The 21,120-nt window shown below is 42.3% G+C and overlaps 2 protein-coding genes across 2 annotated transcripts; both read left to right on the forward strand.

The window, feature by feature from the left end:
* The first annotated feature begins 1,484 nt into the window (after positions 1–1,484).
* Positions 1,485–4,759, forward strand: LOC115194937 (histone H1-I). The gene is made up of 4 exons (XM_029754851.1): positions 1,485–2,011; positions 2,140–2,394; positions 2,749–3,448; positions 4,755–4,759. The coding sequence occupies exons 1-4, from the start codon at positions 1,832–1,834 to the stop codon at positions 4,757–4,759; spliced, it is 1,140 nt and encodes a 379-aa protein (XP_029610711.1). The 5' UTR covers positions 1,485–1,831.
* A 1,202-nt stretch (positions 4,760–5,961) lies between these two features.
* On the forward strand, positions 5,962–12,134 carry LOC115194301 (zinc finger protein 436). The gene is made up of 3 exons (XM_029753919.1): positions 5,962–6,264; positions 9,261–9,521; positions 9,716–12,134. The coding sequence occupies exons 1-3, from the start codon at positions 6,085–6,087 to the stop codon at positions 11,543–11,545; spliced, it is 2,271 nt and encodes a 756-aa protein (XP_029609779.1). The 5' UTR covers positions 5,962–6,084; the 3' UTR covers positions 11,546–12,134.
* The last annotated feature ends 8,986 nt before the right edge of the window (positions 12,135–21,120 follow it).

A 21,120-nucleotide genomic window follows, 5' to 3' on the forward strand; every position in this document is an offset into this window, starting at 1 on the left:
TTTTTTTTTTTATTTACGGATAGCCAGGGTCACACTCTAACACTCAGACATAATTTAAAAACAAAGCATTTGTGTTTAGTGAGTCCGCCAGATCAGAGGCAGTAGAGATGACCAGGAATGTTCTCTTGATAAGTGTGTGAATTGGCCCATTTTCTGTCCTGCTAAGAATTCAAAATGTAACGAGTACTTTTGGGTGTCAGGGAAAATGTATGGAGTAAAAATTACATAATTTTCTTTAGGAATGTAGTGAAGTAAAAGTAATAGTAAGTAATAAATACCCCCCCCCCAAAAAAAATACTTAAGTAGTACTTTAAAGTATTTTTACTTAAGCAAAAATTGAAAAAAAGGGGCAGATCTGTACTTTACACCACTGGGAATTTCAAGCACATAGAACTTACAGTTTCTGGTTCATTCAGCATCCAGACAGGTAGCACTATATAAGGCATGCATTATGCTACGATGATACTGTTCATTAATAATGCATAAATATAAAAAAAGAGATCAATCATTGATCGCAGTGCGTGAGTCAGCTGGATATTGCAAATCCAAGTCATTATGATGACTTGACATAAGTATGCCTTGGTCACTGAATGGGACATTATCAGTTGCTGTGTATTGAAATATCACATTATTTTATGGAAATACTTTTGCCCAAAATTGTGCTATGAAGAAAACATTTTTACAGTGAAAGACTCCATTGTATAGTACTACAGTATGAGTCATATTACCTATAAAACATAGCGGTCAAACAAGGAAATAGATCCAATCATTATTCTAATAGGGGATTTTAGAAACACTTCAAATAAGGGCTGTGTTTCGTGTAAGCCTACCCTGGTGTGACGTTTTGATAACCATGTAAATCTTTCTAGGACAAGGTGACTTGTATTTACCCCCCAAAATGAAATGCTAATTAGCTGCTAATGTGGCTATCATAAAGAACTACAAATGCCATGATGACCTGAACGAGACTGCCGAAACGAGGCAAAGGTAAGCATATCTGCATTAGCTATATGTAGTAATAAATTAATTGGCTACATTTCATTAAATTGACAATTCTGTGAACTGTCTTGTGAAAGTTTTCAATTGACACAATACCTGTTAGCAAAGGTGTCAGCTAGAGATGATGTGCATGAGCTTGCAGGAATGATGTCTACTTTGATACTAATTAACATTTTAGAATCTGTCAGTAAATAGAACCGAATATATTAATAAAAGTCACCTTGTCCGAGAGAGATTACATGGTTACCAAAACGTCACCCGAGGGTAAGCCTACACGAAACACAGCCCTTATTTGAAGTGTTTCTAAAATTCTCTATAGGAAAAATGAATGGTGTAAAAATGATTGGAACCATTTCCCTGTTGGACCGATAGGTGTTAATGACACCTCCACTGCTCTATTTTCTTCACTGTTTCGATGGAAAAGTTGCAGGGCTCATGTTACAAGATGGTAGCCTAGCAGTTAAGAGCGTTGGGCCGGTAACCGAAAGGTTGCTGGTTCAAATCCCTGAGCTAACTAGGTGAAAAATCTATCGATGTGACCTTGAGCAAGGCACTTAACCCTGATTGCTCCTGTAAATCGCTCTGGTTAATGGCGTCTGCTAGATTACAAAATTAAAGATTGACCACTAGAGGGCGCACGAGGCTGTTAGAGGAGGGACTAAGTTTTGACATCCAGTACAGCAGGTGGCAGTAATGCACCTTTCTATGTCATGTCAAGTAGGCAGAAGGATATATCAACTGCACTGTCTGATATATCCGTGTGTTCAACTTCATCAGTTTTTTATGTTAAAAATGTAACATTAGCGGTTGATAATTAACTACCAAATACAAGATGTGGCAGCCCGATCCTTTCCACAATGAGTTGGTCTCTATTATGGATGAATTAATGACGTCGTTGGAGGAGGAAATTGACAAACGTATGGCGTTCTCGGTCTCCTCAACACAATACAGCACAGACATTGATTCAGGAGAGACAAGGGAAATTGAAAGAGAATCCAAGTTGGAGGTAAAAGTAAGTGGCCGACTTTACTTCTACAAATACGAAATGTTATCTTCCGTGTTAATCATTTGTTTCATATAACCAGCTTGGATACAGCTTGTTGTTGAATGACAAATAAGTAGCCTGTTCTCTGATTGTAGGTAGAGTTGACATGCGTGATGAAACAGTTCGTGAAACAGACTATCGCCAAAATCAACCAGTTGATCTCAAAAGGCACTGCAGCACTGCGTTCAGAGATGAGCCAGAGTCAAAGTGAGATGAAATCTCTGAAAATGAAGCTATTGGAGATGGCTGATAGTAAGGAAGTACCTGAAAATACAGTGGAAAGAACCCCACAGATAGAGGAGGAATGGACGGAAGCACCATTATCACCAGAGTTTGCAAAGGATTTTGAGGTATGTTATATTTTGGGGGTTGAAGTTATCTGTGAGAATGAGCCTACTACTTTTTTTATCCGGGGCGGCAGGTAGGCTAGTGGTTACAGTGTTGGACTAGTAACCGAAAGGTTGTAAGATCGAATCCCTGAGCTGACAAGGTAAAAAAAATCTGTTGTTCTGCCCCTGAACAAGGTAGTTAACCCACTGTCCCTAGGCCGTCATTGAAAATAATAATTTATTCTTAACTAACTTGCCTAGTTAAATTTTAAAATCCTTGAATCCCAGGACTAACTGGTACTGCCGTTGTACCCTTGGGCGCTGCTCTGCGACTGAGTTACAATTCCAAAAATTGCAACCCTTTTTTTCCTTCAGGTTGACGTGCCAACTCCCAGTGGTGAGGCTGACAACACTACAAATGTCAAGAAGGAGACCACAATCAGAGCTAAAACCATAGCTATGGAACAGTCATTTATAGCTAAAATACCTTCCTCCTCACTCATTGAGTCTATCAAACAGGTGGCTATTACAGACAAACAGGCAGCAAGCAGGCCTACAGACAAACAGGCAGCAAGCAGGCCTACAGACAAACAGGCAGCAAGCAGGCCTACAGACAAACAGGCAGCAAGCAGGCCTACAGACAAACAGGCAGCAAGCAGGCCTACAGACAAACAGGCAGCAAGCAGGCCTACAGACAAACAGGCAGCAAGCAGGCCTACAGACAAACAGGCAGCAAGCAGGCCTACAGACAAACAGGCAGCAAGCAGGCCTACAGACAAAAAGGTAGCAAGCACGTCTACAGACAATCAGGCCCCAAGTACAGACCCCCAAACTCCCAGTGGGGACTCTGTGATGTCCACCAGACCCAGGAGGAAGAAAACGAGAATAGAAGCACAACCCACAGCAGCAGAATCAGACGGAAGTGAGGAAACCGCTGATGACCAATGGGAGGAGGAGAATGCTAAAGCTGGACAAACCTCAAATGACAAATCTGTTCACAACATAAAGCCAAGGCCCAACATAAAGAAAAACAAGACTACCACCACCAGGAAAGAGCACCACTGTCTGGATTGCGGTAAGGTTTTTAAGAATTCAAGTAATTTAAAACTGCATCAACAGACTCACACAGGAGAGAGACCTTATTGTTGTGAATTATGTGGGAAATGTTTCCCGACTGCTTGGAAGCTCAGAATACATCAAGCAGTGGTCCACAGAAGAGAGAAGCCGCTTGAGTGTCCAACATGTGGGAAGTGCTTTGCAACAAAGAGTTATTTGGACACTCACGCAAGCGTTCATTCAACAGAGAAACCGTTCCGATGCCTCGTGTGTCAAAAGTGTTTTAAAAGCAAAAAGGGCTTCAAGGAACACACAATGATGCACAGTTCAAATTCAGATTCATATGCTTGTGACAAATGTCCAAAAACCTTCGTTAAGTTGAAATACCTCAAGAATCACCAGCTAACTCACAGTGGAGGAGGAGCTCACCGTTGTGAATTGTGTGGGAAAGGTTTCAAGACTCCTTCTCAGCTCAAACAGCACCAAGCATCAGTCCATAGGGGAGAGAAGCCATTCCAATGTCCCACATGTGGGAAGTGCTTTGCAACAAAGACAAACTTGAAAATTCACACAAGTGTTCATTCAGGAGAGAGAGCATTCCAGTGCCCTCAGTGTCAAATGTGTTTCAAAACCAAATATACTCTTAACGCTCATAAGAAGACGCACACGGACTCCAAGCCATATTCTTGCGACAAATGCCCAATGACCTTTATTCGGTCGCATTACCTCAGAAGGCATGAAATCTCGCACCTGACCAGCAAGCCGTTCGCGTGCAGCCACTGTGGGAAAGGCTTCAAAGGTGAACGTGGGCTCAAGGGACACGAACGCACCCACACCGAAGACCCAACTTATACCTGTGACGAATGTGGCAAGGGTTTCTATCAACACGAATCGTTTCAAGTCCATGCGGCCTTGCACACCGGAGAGAAGCCGTTCACCTGCGATTACTGCAGTAAAAACTTTGCTCTGGCGTCCTACCTTAAAACCCACATCGCAAATCATCACTCTGTCACCAAACCCCATGTCTGTGGGAAATGTGGCAAGAAATATAAGGATTTCACCCATTTCAGGATCCATATGTTTCAGGGTTGTCAAGAGGAGGCTGCAGCGTTGGTTTGACTTTTTTATTGTTATTTTGGAATTGTGAAGTTGTAATATGTTATGTTTTCACTACAAACATGCGTGTTTCCTTGCACAGTACCAATAACATTTGTTTTGAGTAGATTTTTTTATGTATACAGACTTGGCCAGTAATTAAAAAAAAAATGTTTACATAGCAGGGGATATATAACCCCCTCTTAAATTGCACCTCTGGTTGGATGCAGGTTAAAGGCACAACCTGTAACTTTTATTCTGACAATGCTTTGTCATTCATTGTTATTTTTGGAATTGTGATTAAAGTTGTAATGTTCTTGTTTCACTACAAACATGTATGTTTACTTGTTAATCAATATACAACCGTTAGACTTGGCTATGATAGAGCGCAGTATCACACATATTTGTTTTTAAGTCATTTTTTATACAGATGTCAGTATTGTTGAGTAGATGAACATCTAAAAAAAAATCATACTTTGACCATGTAAAATGTAAGGCTATAATGATAGTCACTACAAAACATGAATAATAGAGTCTATCACCCAGTCACTACTCAATGACGACTCAAGCCCTCAAGAAGTTTATTTCACAATAATACATTGAGCAGACTGACACCCTCCCTGAAGTAACACATCTCCATGTTTAGAAGTCATAAAGATCATGCAGGGCTGTATTCAATGATGTGAAACATTCTGACAGTTGCCTATAGAAATATAATAAATAGAGCTGACACGATTCCTTATTCTAACAACCAATCATATCTGTTCTACACGACACGTTTCTGAATCTAACATTCTGTAACAACATCTCTCTGAACAGGTCCCAGTTGTGGCCGCTGTAGCTTGTGGTTAGGACCAGGAGTTTTCACATGACCACGTGACTTCACCAGGAAACACCGTCCACAGACCCTTTAGCAAAGTCAATGCACTATCTAGTAGTGCACAACAGGTGGCGGTATATACTTACCTCTTAGAAAGGGAAACGCGTAGAACTAGTGTCTGGTTCATTCAGCATCCAGACAGGCATCGCTATATAAGGCATGCATTATGCTTCAATGATACTGTTCGTTAATACTACGTAGACATTAAAATAGAGATCAATCAATGATTGCAGTGCGTGAGTCAGCTGAATATTGCAAATCAAAGTCATTATGATGACTCGACAGGAGTAGATGCCTTGCTCACCGAATGGGACATTATCCGTTGCGGTGCATTGAGATATCACATTATTTTATGGAAATAATTTGCCCCGAAAGTGTGCTATGAAGAAAACATTTTTACAGCGAAAGACTGAATTATTTCCTTCGTTGTTTCGGTGCAAAGTTGCAGAGAACGTGCTACAAGACCGACCACTAGACGGCGCACGGGGCTGTTGGAGGAGGGACGTGTTAACATCCAGCACAGCAGGTGGCAGTAACGCGCCTTTCAATATAATATACAGCAATGTTAAGTTCTGGTCGAAGAGTACATCCGTTGGTGCGTTGTTGTCAAACGGTCTGTGGTTGTTGTCCTTAACATTTTAACGTTAGCGGTTGATAGCGAATTAACTACCAAATACAAGATGTGGCAGCCTGATCCTTTCCACAGTGAGTTGGTCTTTGTTATGGATGAATTAATGACGTCGTTGGAGGATGAAATTGACAAATGTATGGCGGTCTTAGTCTTTTCCACACAAGACAGGACAGACATTGATGCAGGGGAGACGGGGGAATTTGAAAGAGAATCCAAGTTGGAGGTTAAAGTAAGTGGCTAACTTTACTTCTCCAAATTCAAACTGTTAACGTGTGCTAATTAGTTTGCTATTGATAGTGCAGGTTGGCATTTATTGAGAAGACTCATGTACTGTAGTTTAAATAAAGGTTAAATAAATAAATAAATAAAATACTGGAGGCAGCTCTGCAGAGTGGTCTCTAGCTGGCAGAGCCACAATGTCATCAAATCTGATTTTTAAACCTAACATTAACCACACTGCTAACCCTAATGCTGTGTTTTCATACATTTTTACGATATAGACCATTTTTACTTTGCTGCTGGCCCATCTAAAGGAAACTGCCTCCAGAGTAGGGTTGCCAGGTTGTGAAAATATTTCTCAAAACCCGCCCACAATGCCGAGAGAACTAGCCCAATTTCATTTTCTGGCAGCAAAGAGAGCTGCCACATTTGAACCAAAACACTTTCTCCATAACTAGAAGCTGCTCTCAGATTTTTTTTTTTGTGCCAACATCCATCAAATTCCTTAAGTTTCTATTTGTATTGTACTGTAGCCTACATGTTTTTGTGTTATGTTATGTGTCTTGTATGTACCATTCTTCACCACACATGAAGTCCCCTCCCAGGAAATAAAAGTTATTTTAATCGAATAACGTTATCGAGTGAATTAAGAATGATTATACAACGGGTGGGTCTAATCCTGAATGCTGATTGGTTAAAACCGCATTCCAGCCAGTGTTTATTCCACAAGTTACCACTGGCTAAATCTATGATTTTAAAATAAATGCCATAACAACCATCCATGTATATAAAAAAGTGATAATGCCCTCGAAGCCGGTGTTTTGGGGTGGGTATGTTGGCACGATTTGCCGGCCCGAGACGAAACAACACCCGTGCCAATATGTCCTCCACACACCGGCTTCTCCGTCAGTATCACTTAAATATCGACGTAAGATTTGTTTTTAAATGGTTTTCTATCAAAATAATAGTTATTGCGAGTTAACGTGATGTAATAAAGGAATCTGAATATGTCGCAAGAAAAAAACATAATTCAACCTTATCAAACTCGCCAGATCATTTTCCATCAATGGATGTCGATTTAACTAATTTGACTGGAATGATTAAACATTAAGGCCAACGGGGGTTTGGTATATGGTCAATATACCACCACTAAGGGCAGTTATTATGCACGACGCAACACAGTGCCTTATTGCTATTATAAACTGGTCACCAACATAATTAGACCAGTAAAAATAAATGTCTGATATACCACGCCTGTCAGTCAATCAGCATTCAGGGCTCAAACCCCCCCAGTTTATAATTGTAAATAAATTGCCTTTGCACGTGCATAACTATAGATAAATCCGGCAGTAGAGTTTGAGTGATGAAAGTTGGACAGAGTATCTCGAAGTCTCAGCGCAAGAATCACATGGACAATTATTTTGGCTATTCTCTGGCAATTGTGCCGTTATTATGTGCCAGATGTCAAGACTACAAACTGCTATAAATTGCCTATTTGCGAGATTGACTTGTCATTTCTAAAATCTGGGTTTATGATTGTAATTCAACTTTGCCATGGTTTGCTTAGCTAGATGCAGGTCACAAAGACAGTAGCCCCTGATAGGCCTGCGTCTCATTTCAGATGGCCAACAGTAGCGTAGGCAAGATGTAGCCTAAACTGAACTATTTAGCAGCTTGCTTAGTTCAAATTGACAGACTCATTTATTCAGCATGAATAGTGAGGCGATTCGAGGTAAGACGTATTTGTGTTGCCCAATAGCCTGCTGGAATAGGCTGGGGTCGTAATTGTAATCACTGATTGAAATGTGATTCATAAAATGGATACGGACTGAATATGCTTGTCAACAACAGCCAGTGTTAGTTTTTTTTACCCCTAGCCTAATCTGACTGATAACGTTAATTGCATTCTAACAGCAGTTTATTGGCAATTGTGATAGAGCAGTGACAATGATCACAGTTGATAACTTCCAATTTTAATTAACTAAACATGGCCATTAATAATTGCATAATAACACAAGGCTACAACAACAATAAGTAAAGGTATAGGCTATTTATTGAATCTGTTTGCCAGCTCTAGGTACGCTACACAAGTGGCACAAATTGATTTGCAGTGACTCCAGTGATCATCATTTCAACATATTTATTGTATCAAATGGTAGGCTACATTTGATTATTAGGCTACTTGATGGCCAACAGATGCAAATGTATCATTCTCCACATTTAATGTTAGTTTCGTTGTGGACTTTTGCCCGTAACAGAAGCACGCGAGGGAGTTCCATAATTTCCATTTCAAATTTCTACTCACGCGGTGCTCGAGACCCAAGAACTGAGTGAAACCCTTCCCCTAATACGGTTTTCTATAAGTGAAGTCGAGTTTAAACCACCTCCAAGCAACAGTATCTAATGCGCTCTAGTGCTCCTAAAGTCGTTTTCCAGTGCTTTGTTGCCATTATTACTTGATACGCATCAGCGTTAATATGTTTAATGGAAAAAGCGTTGGAAATAGGTGTCTCCATAATGACGCTCTAAATAGCCTACCTACAACTGGTGAAAAGATGTCACGATGTGCCCGCGTGCTGCTCCGTCTCCTCTCTGTCACTCACGTGACTCTGCGATCTCTCAGGGTTTCCCAAACTAGGTCTCCCCCCTTTTAGTTTTTGCCCTTGAATTATAATAACCAACTCATTATCAGGGGGCCCCCAGGACCGAGTTTGGGAAACCCTGTCTCAACACAAACACCACTCCGACCCTCCCCACCATTCACTCAGCAACAGACTGCCTAATAGTCAGCAGCAGCAGGTCACAGCTAAATGAAATCTATATGATTTAAAAAAAAAAGACAAATGCCGTGTGTGTGTGGCCCAAAAACACACAACCCGTATTTGGCGAGAGAACCGATGACGTGGCAACCCTCCTCCAGTGCAAGACTCATGATGACAAACATCAACAGCTTGAAAAAAGGTTGTTGTGGAATGAAAAATAAGTGTATATCTGTTCTGATTATAGGTCCAGTTGACATGTGTGATGAAACAGTTCGTGAAACAGACTCTCACCAAAATCAACCAGTTGATCTCCAAAGGCACTGAAGCACTGCGTTCAGAGATATGCCAGAGTCAAAGTGAGATTAAATCTCTGAAAATGAAGCTATTGGAGATGACTGATGGTAAGGAGATACCTGAAAAGACAGTAGAAAGAACCGCACAGACAGAGGAAGAGGAGGAATGGACGGAAGCACCATTATCACCAGAGTTTGCAGAGGATTTTGAGGTATGTTATATTTTACATGTTTGCAAGAATTGTGCAGCAGTCTGACCATGGGGTTGACGTTATATGTGAGAATGAGCCTATTACTATTATTATCCTTGAATCCGAAGACTGACTGGTACTGCCGTTGTACCCTCGGGCGCTGCTCTGCGACTGAGTTACAATTCCAAAAATTCCAACCCTTTTTTTCCCTTCAGGTTGACGTGCCAACTCCCAGTGGTGAGGCTGACAACACTACAAATGTCAAGAAGGAGACCACAATCAGAGCTAAAACCATAGCTATGGAACAGTCATTTATATCTCTAGCTAAAATACCTTCCTCCTCACTCATTGAGTCTATCAAACAGGTGGCTATTACAGACAAACTGGCAGCAAGCAGGCCTACAGACAAACTGGCAGCAAGCAGGCCTACAGACAAACTGGCAGCAAGCAGGCCTACAGACAAACTGGCAGCAAGCAGGCCTACAGACAAACAGGCAGCAAGCAGGCCTACAGACAAACTGGCAGCAAGCAGGCCTACAGACAAACAGGCAGCAAGCAGGCCTACAGACAAACTGGCAGCAAGCAGGCCTACAGACAAACAGGCAGCAAGCAGGCCTACAGACAAACAGGCAGCAAGCAGGCCTACAGACAAACAGGCAGCAAGCACGTCTACAGACAATCAGGCCCCAAGTACAGACCCCCAAACTCCCAGTGGGGACTCTGTGATGTCCACCAGACCCAGGAGGAAGAAAACGAGAATAGAAGCACAACCCACAGCGGCAGAATCAGACGGAAGTGAGGAAACCGCTGATGACCAATGGGAGGAGGAGAATGCTAAAGCTGGACAAACCTCAAATGACAAATCTGTTCACAACATAAAGCCAAGGCCCAACATAAAGAAAAACAAGACTACCACCACCAGGAAAGAGCACCACTGTCTGGATTGCGGTAAGGTTTTTAAGAATTCAAGTAATTTAAAACTGCATCAACAGACTCACACAGGAGAGAGGCCTTATTGTTGTGAATTATGTGGGAAATGTTTCCCGACTGCTTGGAAGCTCAGAATACACCAAGCAGTGGTCCACAGAAGAGAGAAGCCGCTTGAGTGTCCAACATGTGGGAAGTGCTTTGCAACAAAGCATTATTTGGACACTCACGCAAGCGTTCATTCAACAGAGAAACCGTTCCAATGCCTCGTGTGTCAAAAGTGTTTTAAAAGTAAAAGTGGCCTCAAGGAACACACAATGTTGCACAATTCAAATTCAGATTCATATGCTTGTGACAAATGTCCAAAAACCTTCGTTAAGTTGAAATACCTCAAGAATCACCAGCTAACTCACAGTGGAGGAGGAGCTCACCGTTGTGAATTGTGTGGGAAAGGTTTCAAGACTCCTTCTGAGCTCAAAAGGCACCAAGCATCAGTACATAGGGGAGAGAAGCCATTCCAATGTCCCACATGTGGGAAGTGCTTCGCAGAGAATAAAAATTTGAAAATCCACGCAAGTGTTCATTCAGAAGAGAGAGCATTCCAGTGCCCTCAGTGTCAAATGTGTTTCAAAACCAAATATACTCTTAACGACCACAAGAAGACGCACACGGACTCCAAGCCGTATTCTTGCGACAAATGCCCAATGACCTTTATTCGGTCTTATTACCTCAAGATTCATCAAGCTTCGCACCTGACCAGCAAGCCGTTTGCGTGCAGCCACTGTGGGAAAGGCTTCAAAGGTGAACGTGGGCTCAAGAGACACGAACGCACCCACACCGAAGACCCAACTTATACCTGTGACGAATGTGGCAAGGGTTTCTATCAACACGAATCATATAAAGTCCATGCGGCCTTGCACACCGGAGAGAAGCCGTTCACCTGCGATCACTGCGATAAAACCTTTGCTCTGGCGTCCTACCTTAAAACCCACATAGTGAAACTTCACTCTGTCACCGAACCCCACGTCTGTGGGAAATGTGGCAAGAAATATAAGGATTTTACCCATTTTAGAATCCATATGTTTCAGGGTTGTCAAGAGGCTGCGGCGTTGGTTTGACTATTAAAAAAAAAAAGAAAAGAATTGCCTATAATTGGAAATTACAATTTCTCTTCCTTCTAATGTTGGAGGGGATCAAAATATATATTGGAAATATAATGGTGGTCTATGGAGGTAGGTGGGATGGGCTGAGAGTAACTGAGGGGTGAGATTAGAAACTCATAATCTGTGTAATAGTTAGGACTGAACACCATATCATGCATACCGGAAATGCCTGAGTACCATTTCAGGTGTAATGTGTATATCAAACTATTTCTGACATGTAATACCTTGTATAAAAATACTATTTCTGACATGTAATACCTTGTATAAAAATACTGTGTATGAATAATGTGCATGTAAACAAAAATGGAAAACAAAGTTACTTTTTTCATGCATGGTATAGATTGGCCAGTAATAAAAAATAATAGTAAAACAAAATTTTGGAGGGGACCTACAACCCCCCCCCCCCCCCCTTTTTTAAATTACCCCCCTGGTTGGATGAAGGTTACAGGCACAACCTGTAACTTTCATTCTGACAATGATTTGTCATTCATTGTTATTTTGTAATTGTGAATAAAGTTGTAATATGTTCTTGTTTCACTACAAACATGCATGTTTACTTTGTTAATCAATATACAACCTTTAGACTTGGCTATGATTGAGCACAGTACCACACATTCATTTTGAAAAAAATATCTATACAGATGTCAGTATTGTAGAACATTGGATCAAAACATACTTTGACCATGTAAAATATAACCATGTAATGATAGGTTCTATTATTCATGTTTTGTAGTGACTATCACCCAGTCACTACTCAATGACGACTCAAGCCCTCAAGAAGTTTATCTCACAATAATACTGTGGGCAGACTTGACACCCTCCCTGAAGTAACACATCTCCATGTTTAGAAGTCATCAAGATCATGCAGGGCTGTATTCAGTGATGTGAAACATTCAAGAAGGGTGTGATTGCGGCCTGTGGAAAAACTCATACTTTTATTTACCTTTTAACCCACATTTTAATCGCACGGACAATCAGGGGAAATCCAGAATATCAAAAGTGTCATGTAAACACAAGCCACATGCAGGAACCAATGAGATGCTTGGGGGGGGGGGGTATTCCTGCAGAAGCCTGAAGAATGCCCACATGCAGGAACGCCCTGAATTGTGGGCCTCATTCACACACACTTGCATTCTGACAGTTGCCGATTAGAAATAGAATAAGGAATCATGTCAGCTCTGTTCATTTTATCTGACAACCAATCATCTACTCTACATGAGGCTGCTGAGGGGAAGACGGCTCATAATGATGGCTGGAATGGAATTGTATAACTCATGGAAACCATGTGTTTGTTATCATTCTATTTATTCTGTTCGAGCCATTCTAATGAGCCCGTCTTTCCCAATGAATCTGAACATTCTGTAACAGCATCCTTGGACGGATTCGATTATACTGAGCCGCGGGGCAGCGGGCAAAGGCCCGTCAAGTCACTGACCGAAAGCGGGGAGGGAGGAGCGCCCTTCTTAATTGGGTCACTTTTGTTTTGGGCCGACTTCGCTGTGAGCTTTAAACAGAACACCTGGCTCGCCCGGGAGGCAGCCCCGTTCCAAATCGAATGCAATCAACTTTCAACCAATGTAAAACAGTCCTACATGGGCGCCCGGGCGAGACAAATCGAACCCCTTACTGAACAGGCCCCAGTTGTGGCTACAGCAGCTTGTGGTTAGGGCCAGGAGTTTTCACACAGTGGGGAACCATCAGGGCCCTCTACACCCTCAGAGAGTGCCTAAGGATAGATACAAATCTGTATATATTTTTATATATTATAATTTGTAATTTTGTTTTCATTGATTTTAATATTTTTTTGTCTTAATTGTAATGATCTTCCATTTGAATTTCTTCAGTTTGTATTGGAAAAAGAAGGGTTAATATCCAAGAGAGAAAATATCCAATCAGAATTTTTCTTTGGTAGTCTCTTAGTAGAAATAATCTAGCTGTGCTCAACGCTCATTGGCTAGACCCTCAGGCTTTGAATAGAAGGCACCAGCCAACGTCGTTGACATTGACTTCAATTAGAGCAGCATTTTGGAAGGACAATAGAATCAACCAATCACAAATTGTCTTGTAATAGGTGGGACAATTGTATGATGTATACGTCACTAATTCAGAGCCAATAGCCAGCCGTATCTTGTTTTCTCATACTTGAGCCTAGCTAGCTGGCTAGTTTTTTGCAGTGAGTGTATGTGGCGATGGCAACTGCAGAGAGAGTAATCAAGGACGATGTGGTGGCTAAATTGTTGGCATCGCCCTTTTCAAGACTAACTTTTATTGAAAAATTAAATCTTGTACAGACCGGGAGACCAACTCCTGCACTGCCTCATTTGGTGCAACGAGGAAAGAGTTAATAATTATGAGCGCTATCCGTGGCTGTGAGCTGACCAAAAAGCTTTACTGTTGGAATTGCCTACTTTTCAGCACCGATAATAGCCCAACCTGAACAACTGGTTTCAAAGATTTAGCCTGTTTGACAGTCAGCACTTCGACACCAAATTCAACTTCACACCTGCGAGCTACAATGAGTAAAAAATTTTGAGAAAAATGCTGCTAGGCCACCAAGATGAGAAGAAAAAAAATATTGCTTTCTTTTAGTTTACCAGCACCTTGTGACATCACCAGATTAAGAGAGTGCGCATAGCAATGAATCAGCAGAGTTTGCGGGAAGTTTCTTTCACCTTGGCTTGTACTGCGTTTATTCCAGAGACCATGACTGCAGCCCCATCATAACACTGTGCCACAACTTTGACCGTGCATTCACACTCCTCTAAAAAGCTGATAATTCAGATAGCAAACATTCAGAGTAATACTTTAATGAAGAAAAACATGTTAAATGTCTTCATAATTATACGAGGATCAGTGTTAATCTGTTTGTCGTCTCCAATACACGCAATAGGACAAAGATCACTGAGATCATTAGCAAAGACACCACTGGACAAGTACTTGACAGAATTAGGTCAATCTGTCACAAACTTCGTCGTCTGACGATAAGGAGAAATCACTGTCAGACCAATACGCAGCGGGTTGCGTGTTCCAAATCATTTTATTAAGTTTGATGCACACGGAAAAACTAGAACGACGGGAGACAGTTTCACAGGCTATAACTATACATAGCAGTGCGAAATAAAACAACCCACAAAAACCAGGTGACAAACACACTCCTAATATATGACTCCCAATCAGGAACAACGATAACCAGCTGTCCCTGATCGGGAGCCACACAGACCAACATAGAAACAGAAATACCAGAAAAACACATACAACACAGTACTTCTTCCACGTCCTGACCAAAAATACTAAACAACTACTCCCTCTGCTGGTCAGGACGAGACACAATCAGTGAAGAGTTGCTGGATTTTTTTTTTTTACATTAATCTGTGGGGGTTTTGTAATCAGTTGAGTCAGGTTAAAGTGAAGCCAAATATTATTTTCTGTAAATGGTCTGAGCCCAGGGTAAGCCTTGCAACAGATACATGTTTATTTTGGCTTATGCCCACGTCTATAACCAAAACCTAAATTCTTGGGGGGATACTGGTATTTAGTGAACATAATGTCACAAGAGTTGATTTCACAGATTGCCCCTTTTAAGACTATGAAAAGTATACGAGTTAGAGCATGTGTCCATTAGATCCTGAAAAGGGGACGTTTCTTTTTTTGCTGAGTTTATATATATAAAAAAACATTCTTCACATTTTCAAACAGTACATTTATATTTTCCAACGGGGCTATACATTTGGGTGAGGTTTTTTTATCGCCTGAGTAGCCTAGTTTCACTGCCAAAAATTACATTTAACGAAATAACAACACAATTTTAAATACAGGTAGCCTAGTCAAATAATTAACATCCAATCACATTAACCGTTACTCTCTCATGGGAAATCTTCACTCTTGCGCAGACATTTAGAAACGAAACATGACAATTTGAAAAATAAGCCACGAGAGTTTTTTTGAGTGAGTATAAAGACGACTTTCGAGTAGTAAGACATGTATAAAAGCAACAGATGCTATTAATAAGTAGGGGCTAGAAGTGTCTTATATGGTGAGCTACCGAGTGGCTAGGACAGGCAAGCCCCATACTATTGTGACGACTTAATTCTTCCTGCTGCTGCGGATGTGGCTGGGGGAAAAGGCCAAAAAAAACTACAGACAATGTCCTTCCTCAAACAACACTGTTTCACGAGCATCCGTGACATGGCAGGAGATGTTTTGAAACAATTACTGATTCGCATATAAGCCAGTGAATTATATGCGTTACAGTTGGATGAGTCAACAGGCGTGGCGGGCCTGGCACAGCTCCTGGTATATGTCCGTTACGTTTATCGGGGATCAATTAAGGAAGACATCCTTTTCTGCAAACCACTGGAAACCAGGAAAACATGAGAGGATATTTTTGAAGTACTGGACAGCTTTGTGACATCAAATGGACTTTGGTGGTCAAGATGTGTTAGTATCTGTACTGATGGTGCAAAAGCCATGACAGGGAGACATAGTGGAGTGGTAACACGTGTGCAAGCAGTTGCTCCCGACGCCACTTGGTTACACTGCAGAATCCACCGAGAGGCTCTTGCTGCCAAGGGAATGCCTGATGTTGAAAGACATTTTGGACACTACAGTGAAAATGTTTAACTTTGTTAAAGCAAGGCCCCTGAACTCTTGTGTATTTTCTGCATTATGCAATGATATGGGCAGCGACTATGTAACGCTTTTACAACATACAGAAGTGCACTGGTTATCAAGGGGCAAAGTATTGACATGTTTTTTTTTTTTAATTGAGACAAGCTTAAAGTTTTCTTTACTGACCATCATTTTCACTTGTCTGACTGCTTGAATGATGACAAGTTTCTCACATGACTGACCTATCTGGGTGATGTTTTTTCTCACCTGAATGATCTGAATCTAGGATTACAGGGACTCTCGGCAACTATATTCAATGTGCGGGTCAAAATTGAGGCTATGATTAAGAAGTTGGAGCTCTTTTCTGTCTGCATTAACAAGGACAACAAAAAGGTATTTCCATCATTGTATGATTTTGTTTTGTTTGCAAATGAACTCAAGCTTACGGACAATGTCAAATGTGATATAGCAAAGCACCTGAGTGAGCTGGGTGGGCAATTACGCAGGTACAAACAACTGGATTTGTTATCCCTTTCATGCCCTGCCTCCAGTCCACTTACCGATATCTGAACAAGAGAGCCTCATCGAAATCCAACAAGCGGTTCTGTGAAAATGTAATTTAATCAGAAGCCACTGCCATATTTCTAGATCGGGCTGCGCTCAGAGTTTTTTACCTTGGCAAATCGCACTGTTAAGACACGGATGCCCTTTGCAACCACGTACCTATGTGAGAGTGGATTCTCGGCCCTCACTAGCATGAAAACTAAATACAGGCACAGACTGTGTGTGGAAAATGATTTAAGACTGAGACTCTCCAATACAACCCAACATTGCAGAGTTATGTGCATCCTTTCAATCACACTCTTCTCATTAACGGAGTTATTCACCATTTTTGATGAACAAATAAGGTTTTATATGTAAGATGGCTAAATAAAGATAAATTATTGATTATTATCATTTGTGTCCTGGTCCTGTAAGAGCTATTTGTCACTTCCCACGAGACAAAAATGTAATATATAGTGTGTGTGAGCAGGCTTACAATGATGGCAAAAAACAACATTTGAGAGTGCGCTGACCCTGGTGCTACGCAGCTGGAGGTTGAATGTTAGAAGGGGTACGGGACAATAAAAAGTTTGGGAACCACTGGTCTAGGGCAAAACTAAATAATGTATACAGCTATGGTGGTAGCTAACTCGTGTCACAGATACAACAATGAGATTAGAACATTTTTGGTAATAGTCTATATCTGTAAAGCATAGAATTAGGGTTTCCACTAGTTACCACTACCACAAAGTCATATTGTAAAAATTAATGAAAACAAAAATGTGCTTTTAGTTCTTAATTGAAGGATAGGGTTAGGCATAAGGTTAGCAGTGTGGTTAGGTTAAATTTTAAATCTGATTTTAAGAAGGGAAATTGTAGAACTAGGCGGGCTTCATGACTTTGTGGTTGTGGTAACAAGTGATGACGTAAAATTAGCTTGACCCGAGTTACTGCCTGATGACAGATGGCTTCATCAACAATGGTCATTTCTTTATTGAAGACTCATCTCTTCAGTAGGTCCTATGATTGAGTGCAGTCTGGCCCAGGAGTGTGAAGGTGAACGGAAAGGCACTGGAGCAACAAACAGCCCTTGCTGTCTCTGCCTGGCTAGTTCCCATCTCTCCACTGGGATTCTCTGCCTCAAACCCTATTACAGGGGCTGAGTCACTGGCTTACTGGTGCTCTTCCATGCCATCCCTAGGAGGGGTGCGTCACTTGAGTGGGTTGAGTCACTGACGTGATCTTCCTGTCCGGATTGGCGCCCCCCTTGGGTTGTGCCGTGGGGGAGAACTTTGTGGGCTATACTCGGCCTTGTCTCAGGATGGTAAGTTGGTGGTTGGAGATATCCCTCTAGTGGTGTGGGGGCTGTGCTTTGGCAAAGTGGGTGGGGTTATATCCTGCCTGTTTGGCCCTGTCCAGGGGTATCGTCCGACGGGGCCACAGTGTCTCCCGACCCCTCCTGTCTCAGCCTCCAGTATTTATGCTGCAATAGTTTATGTGTCGGGGGGTTAGGGTCAGTATGTGACATCTGGAGTATTTCTCCTGTCTTATCCGATGTCCTGTGTGAATTTAAGTATTCACTCACTCACTCACTCCCACACACACACACACACACACACACACACACACACACACACACACTCAGAGGACCTGAGCCCTAGGACCATGCCTCAGGACTACCTGGCCTGATGACTCCTTGCTGTCCCCAGTCCACCTCGTCGTGCCGCCGCTCCAGTTTCAACTGTTCTGCCTGCGGCTATGGAACCCTGATCTATTTACCGGACGTGCTACCTGTCCCAGACCTGCTGTTTTTATCTCTCTAGAGACAGCAGGAGCGGTAGACATACTCTGAATGATCGACTATGAAAGGCCAACTGACATTTACTCCTGTGGTGCTGACCTGTTGCACCCTCTACAACCACTGTGATTATTATTATTTGACCCTGCTGGTCATCTATGAACATTTGAACATCTTGGACATGTTCTGTTATAATCTCCACCCGGCACAGCCAAAAAGAGGACCGGCCACCCCTCATAGCCTGGTTCCTCTCTAGGTTTCTTCCTAGGTTCTTTCCTAGCCACCGTGCTTCTACACCTGCATTGTTTGCTGTTTTGGGGTTTTAGGCTGGGTTTCTGTACAGCACTTTGTGACATCAGCTGATGTAAGAAGGGCTTTATAAATACATTTGATTGATAATGTCTTATGTAAAAAGTAAAAAAATACCCAGGTTGATAAACTATACTGAACAAAAATATAAATGCAACATGCAACAATTTAAAAGATTTTTCTGAGTTACAGTTCATATAAGGAAATCAGTCAATTGAAATAAATTCATTAGGCCCTAAACTATGGATTTCACATGACTAGGAATACAGATATGCATCTGTTGGTCACAGATGCCTTTAAAAAAGATAGGGGTGTGGATAAGAAAAGCAGTCAGTATCTGGTGTGTGTGTGCTTTCTGCAGCACGACACATCTCCTTCGCATAGAGTTGATCAGGCTGTTGATTGTGTCCTGTGGAATGTTGTCCAACTCTTCAATGTGCGAAGTTGCTGTATATTGGCGGAAACTGGAACACACTGTCATACATGGGTGACATATCTGGTGAGTATGCAGGCCATGGAAGAACTGGGACATTTCAGCTTCCAGGAATTGTGTCCAGATCCTTGAGACATGAGGCCGTGCATTATCATGCTGAAACATGAGGTGATGGCGGCGGATGAATGACACAATGGGCCTCAGGATTTTGGGCTTCCCATACCATAACCCCACTGCCGCCATTGGGAACCGCTCGCCCACACAATGCCATACACGTGGTATGCAGTTGTGAGGTCAGTTGGACATACTGCCAAATTCTCTAAAACAACGTTGGAGGCGGCTTATGGTAGAGAAATTAACAGTCAATTCTCTGGCAACAGCTCTGGTGAACATTCCTGCAGTTAGCATGCAAATTACACGATCCCTCAACACTTGAGACATATGTGGCATTGTGTTGTGTGACAAAACTGCACATTTTAGAGTAGCCTTTTATTGTGCACCTGTGGAATGATCATGCTGTTTAATCAGCTTCTTTATATGCCACACCTGTCAGGTGGATGGATTATCTTGGAAAAAGAGAAATGCTCACTAACAGGAATGTGCTGGCTTCTGATTAAATTTGCTTTTTGTGCATATGGAACATTTCTGTAATCTTTTATTTCAGCCCACCCGGAAGCTTATAAGAAATCCTGCTATGCCCTCCGACGAACCATCAAACAGGAAAAGTGGCAATACAAGGCTAAGATTGAATCGTACTACACCGGCTCCGACGCTCGTCTTATGTGGCAGGGCTTGCAAACTATTACAGACTACAAAGGGAAGCACAGCCGCGAGCTGCCAATTGACACGAGCCTACGAGCTAAATCACTTCTATGCTTGCTTTGAGGCAAGCAACACTGAGGCATGCATTAGAGCATCAGCTGTTCCTGACAACTGTGATCACGCTCTCCGTAGTCGACGTGAGTAAGACCTTTAAACAGGTCAACATTCACAAGGCTGCAGGGCCAGACGGATTACCAGGACGTGTGCTCCGGGCATGTGCTGACCAACTGGCAGGCGTCTTCACTGACATTTTCAACATGTCCCTGATTGAGTCCGTAATACCAACATGTTTCAAGCAGACCACCGTAGTCCCTGTGCCCAAGAACACGAAGGCAACCTGCCTAAATGACTACAGACCCGTAGCACTCACGTCCGTACCCATGAAGTGCTTTGAAAGGCTGGTAATGGCTCACATCAACACCATTATCCCAGAAACCCTAGACCCACTCCAATTTGCATACCGCCCAAACAGATCCCCAGATGATGCAATCTCTATTGCACTCCACACTGCCCTTTCCCACCTGGACAAAAGGAACACCTATGTAAGAATGCCATTCATTGACTACAGCTCAGTGTTCAACACCATAGTACCCTCAAAGCTCATCACTAAGCTAAGGATCCTGGGACTAAACACCTCCCTCTGCAACTAGATCCTGGACTTCCTGACGGGCCGCCCCCAGGTGGTGAAGTTAGGTAGCAACACATCTGCCACACTGATCCTCAACACTGGAGCCCCTCAGGGGTGTGTGCTCAGTCACCTCCTGTACTCCCTGTTCACCCACGACTGCATGGCCAGGCACGACTCCAACACCATCATTAAGTTTGCAGACGACACAACAGTGGTAGGCCTGATCACCGACAAGGATGAGACAGCCTACAGGGAGGAGGTCAGAGACCTGGCCGGGTGGTGCCAGAATAACAACCTATCCCTTAACGTAACCAAGACTAAAGAGATGACTGTGGACTACAGGAAAAGGAGGACTGAGCACACCCCCATTCTCATCAACAGGGCTGTAG

Source organism: Salmo trutta, chromosome 5 (assembly GCF_901001165.1).
Source record: "Salmo trutta chromosome 5, fSalTru1.1, whole genome shotgun sequence".
In the NCBI taxonomy this organism is placed as follows: Eukaryota; Metazoa; Chordata; class Actinopteri; order Salmoniformes; family Salmonidae; genus Salmo; species Salmo trutta.

What these genes read in the sequence shown, in the direction of transcription:
- LOC115194301 (XM_029753919.1), top strand. Translation starts at nt 6,085, where the DNA reads ATGTGGCAGCCTGATCCTTTCCACAGTGAGTTGGTCTTTGTTATGGAT. An exon ending in AATCCAAGTTGGAGGTTAAA is followed by an intron (nt 6,265 to 9,260) that starts GTAAGTGGCTAA and finishes TTCTGATTATAG; the next exon opens with GTCCAGTTGACATGTGTGAT. An exon ending in AGTTTGCAGAGGATTTTGAG is followed by an intron (nt 9,522 to 9,715) that starts GTATGTTATATT and finishes TTTTCCCTTCAG; the next exon opens with GTTGACGTGCCAACTCCCAG.
- LOC115194937 (XM_029754851.1), top strand. Translation starts at nt 1,832, where the DNA reads ATGTGGCAGCCCGATCCTTTCCACAATGAGTTGGTCTCTATTATGGAT. An exon ending in AATCCAAGTTGGAGGTAAAA is followed by an intron (nt 2,012 to 2,139) that starts GTAAGTGGCCGA and finishes CTCTGATTGTAG; the next exon opens with GTAGAGTTGACATGCGTGAT. An exon ending in AGTTTGCAAAGGATTTTGAG is followed by an intron (nt 2,395 to 2,748) that starts GTATGTTATATT and finishes TTTTTCCTTCAG; the next exon opens with GTTGACGTGCCAACTCCCAG.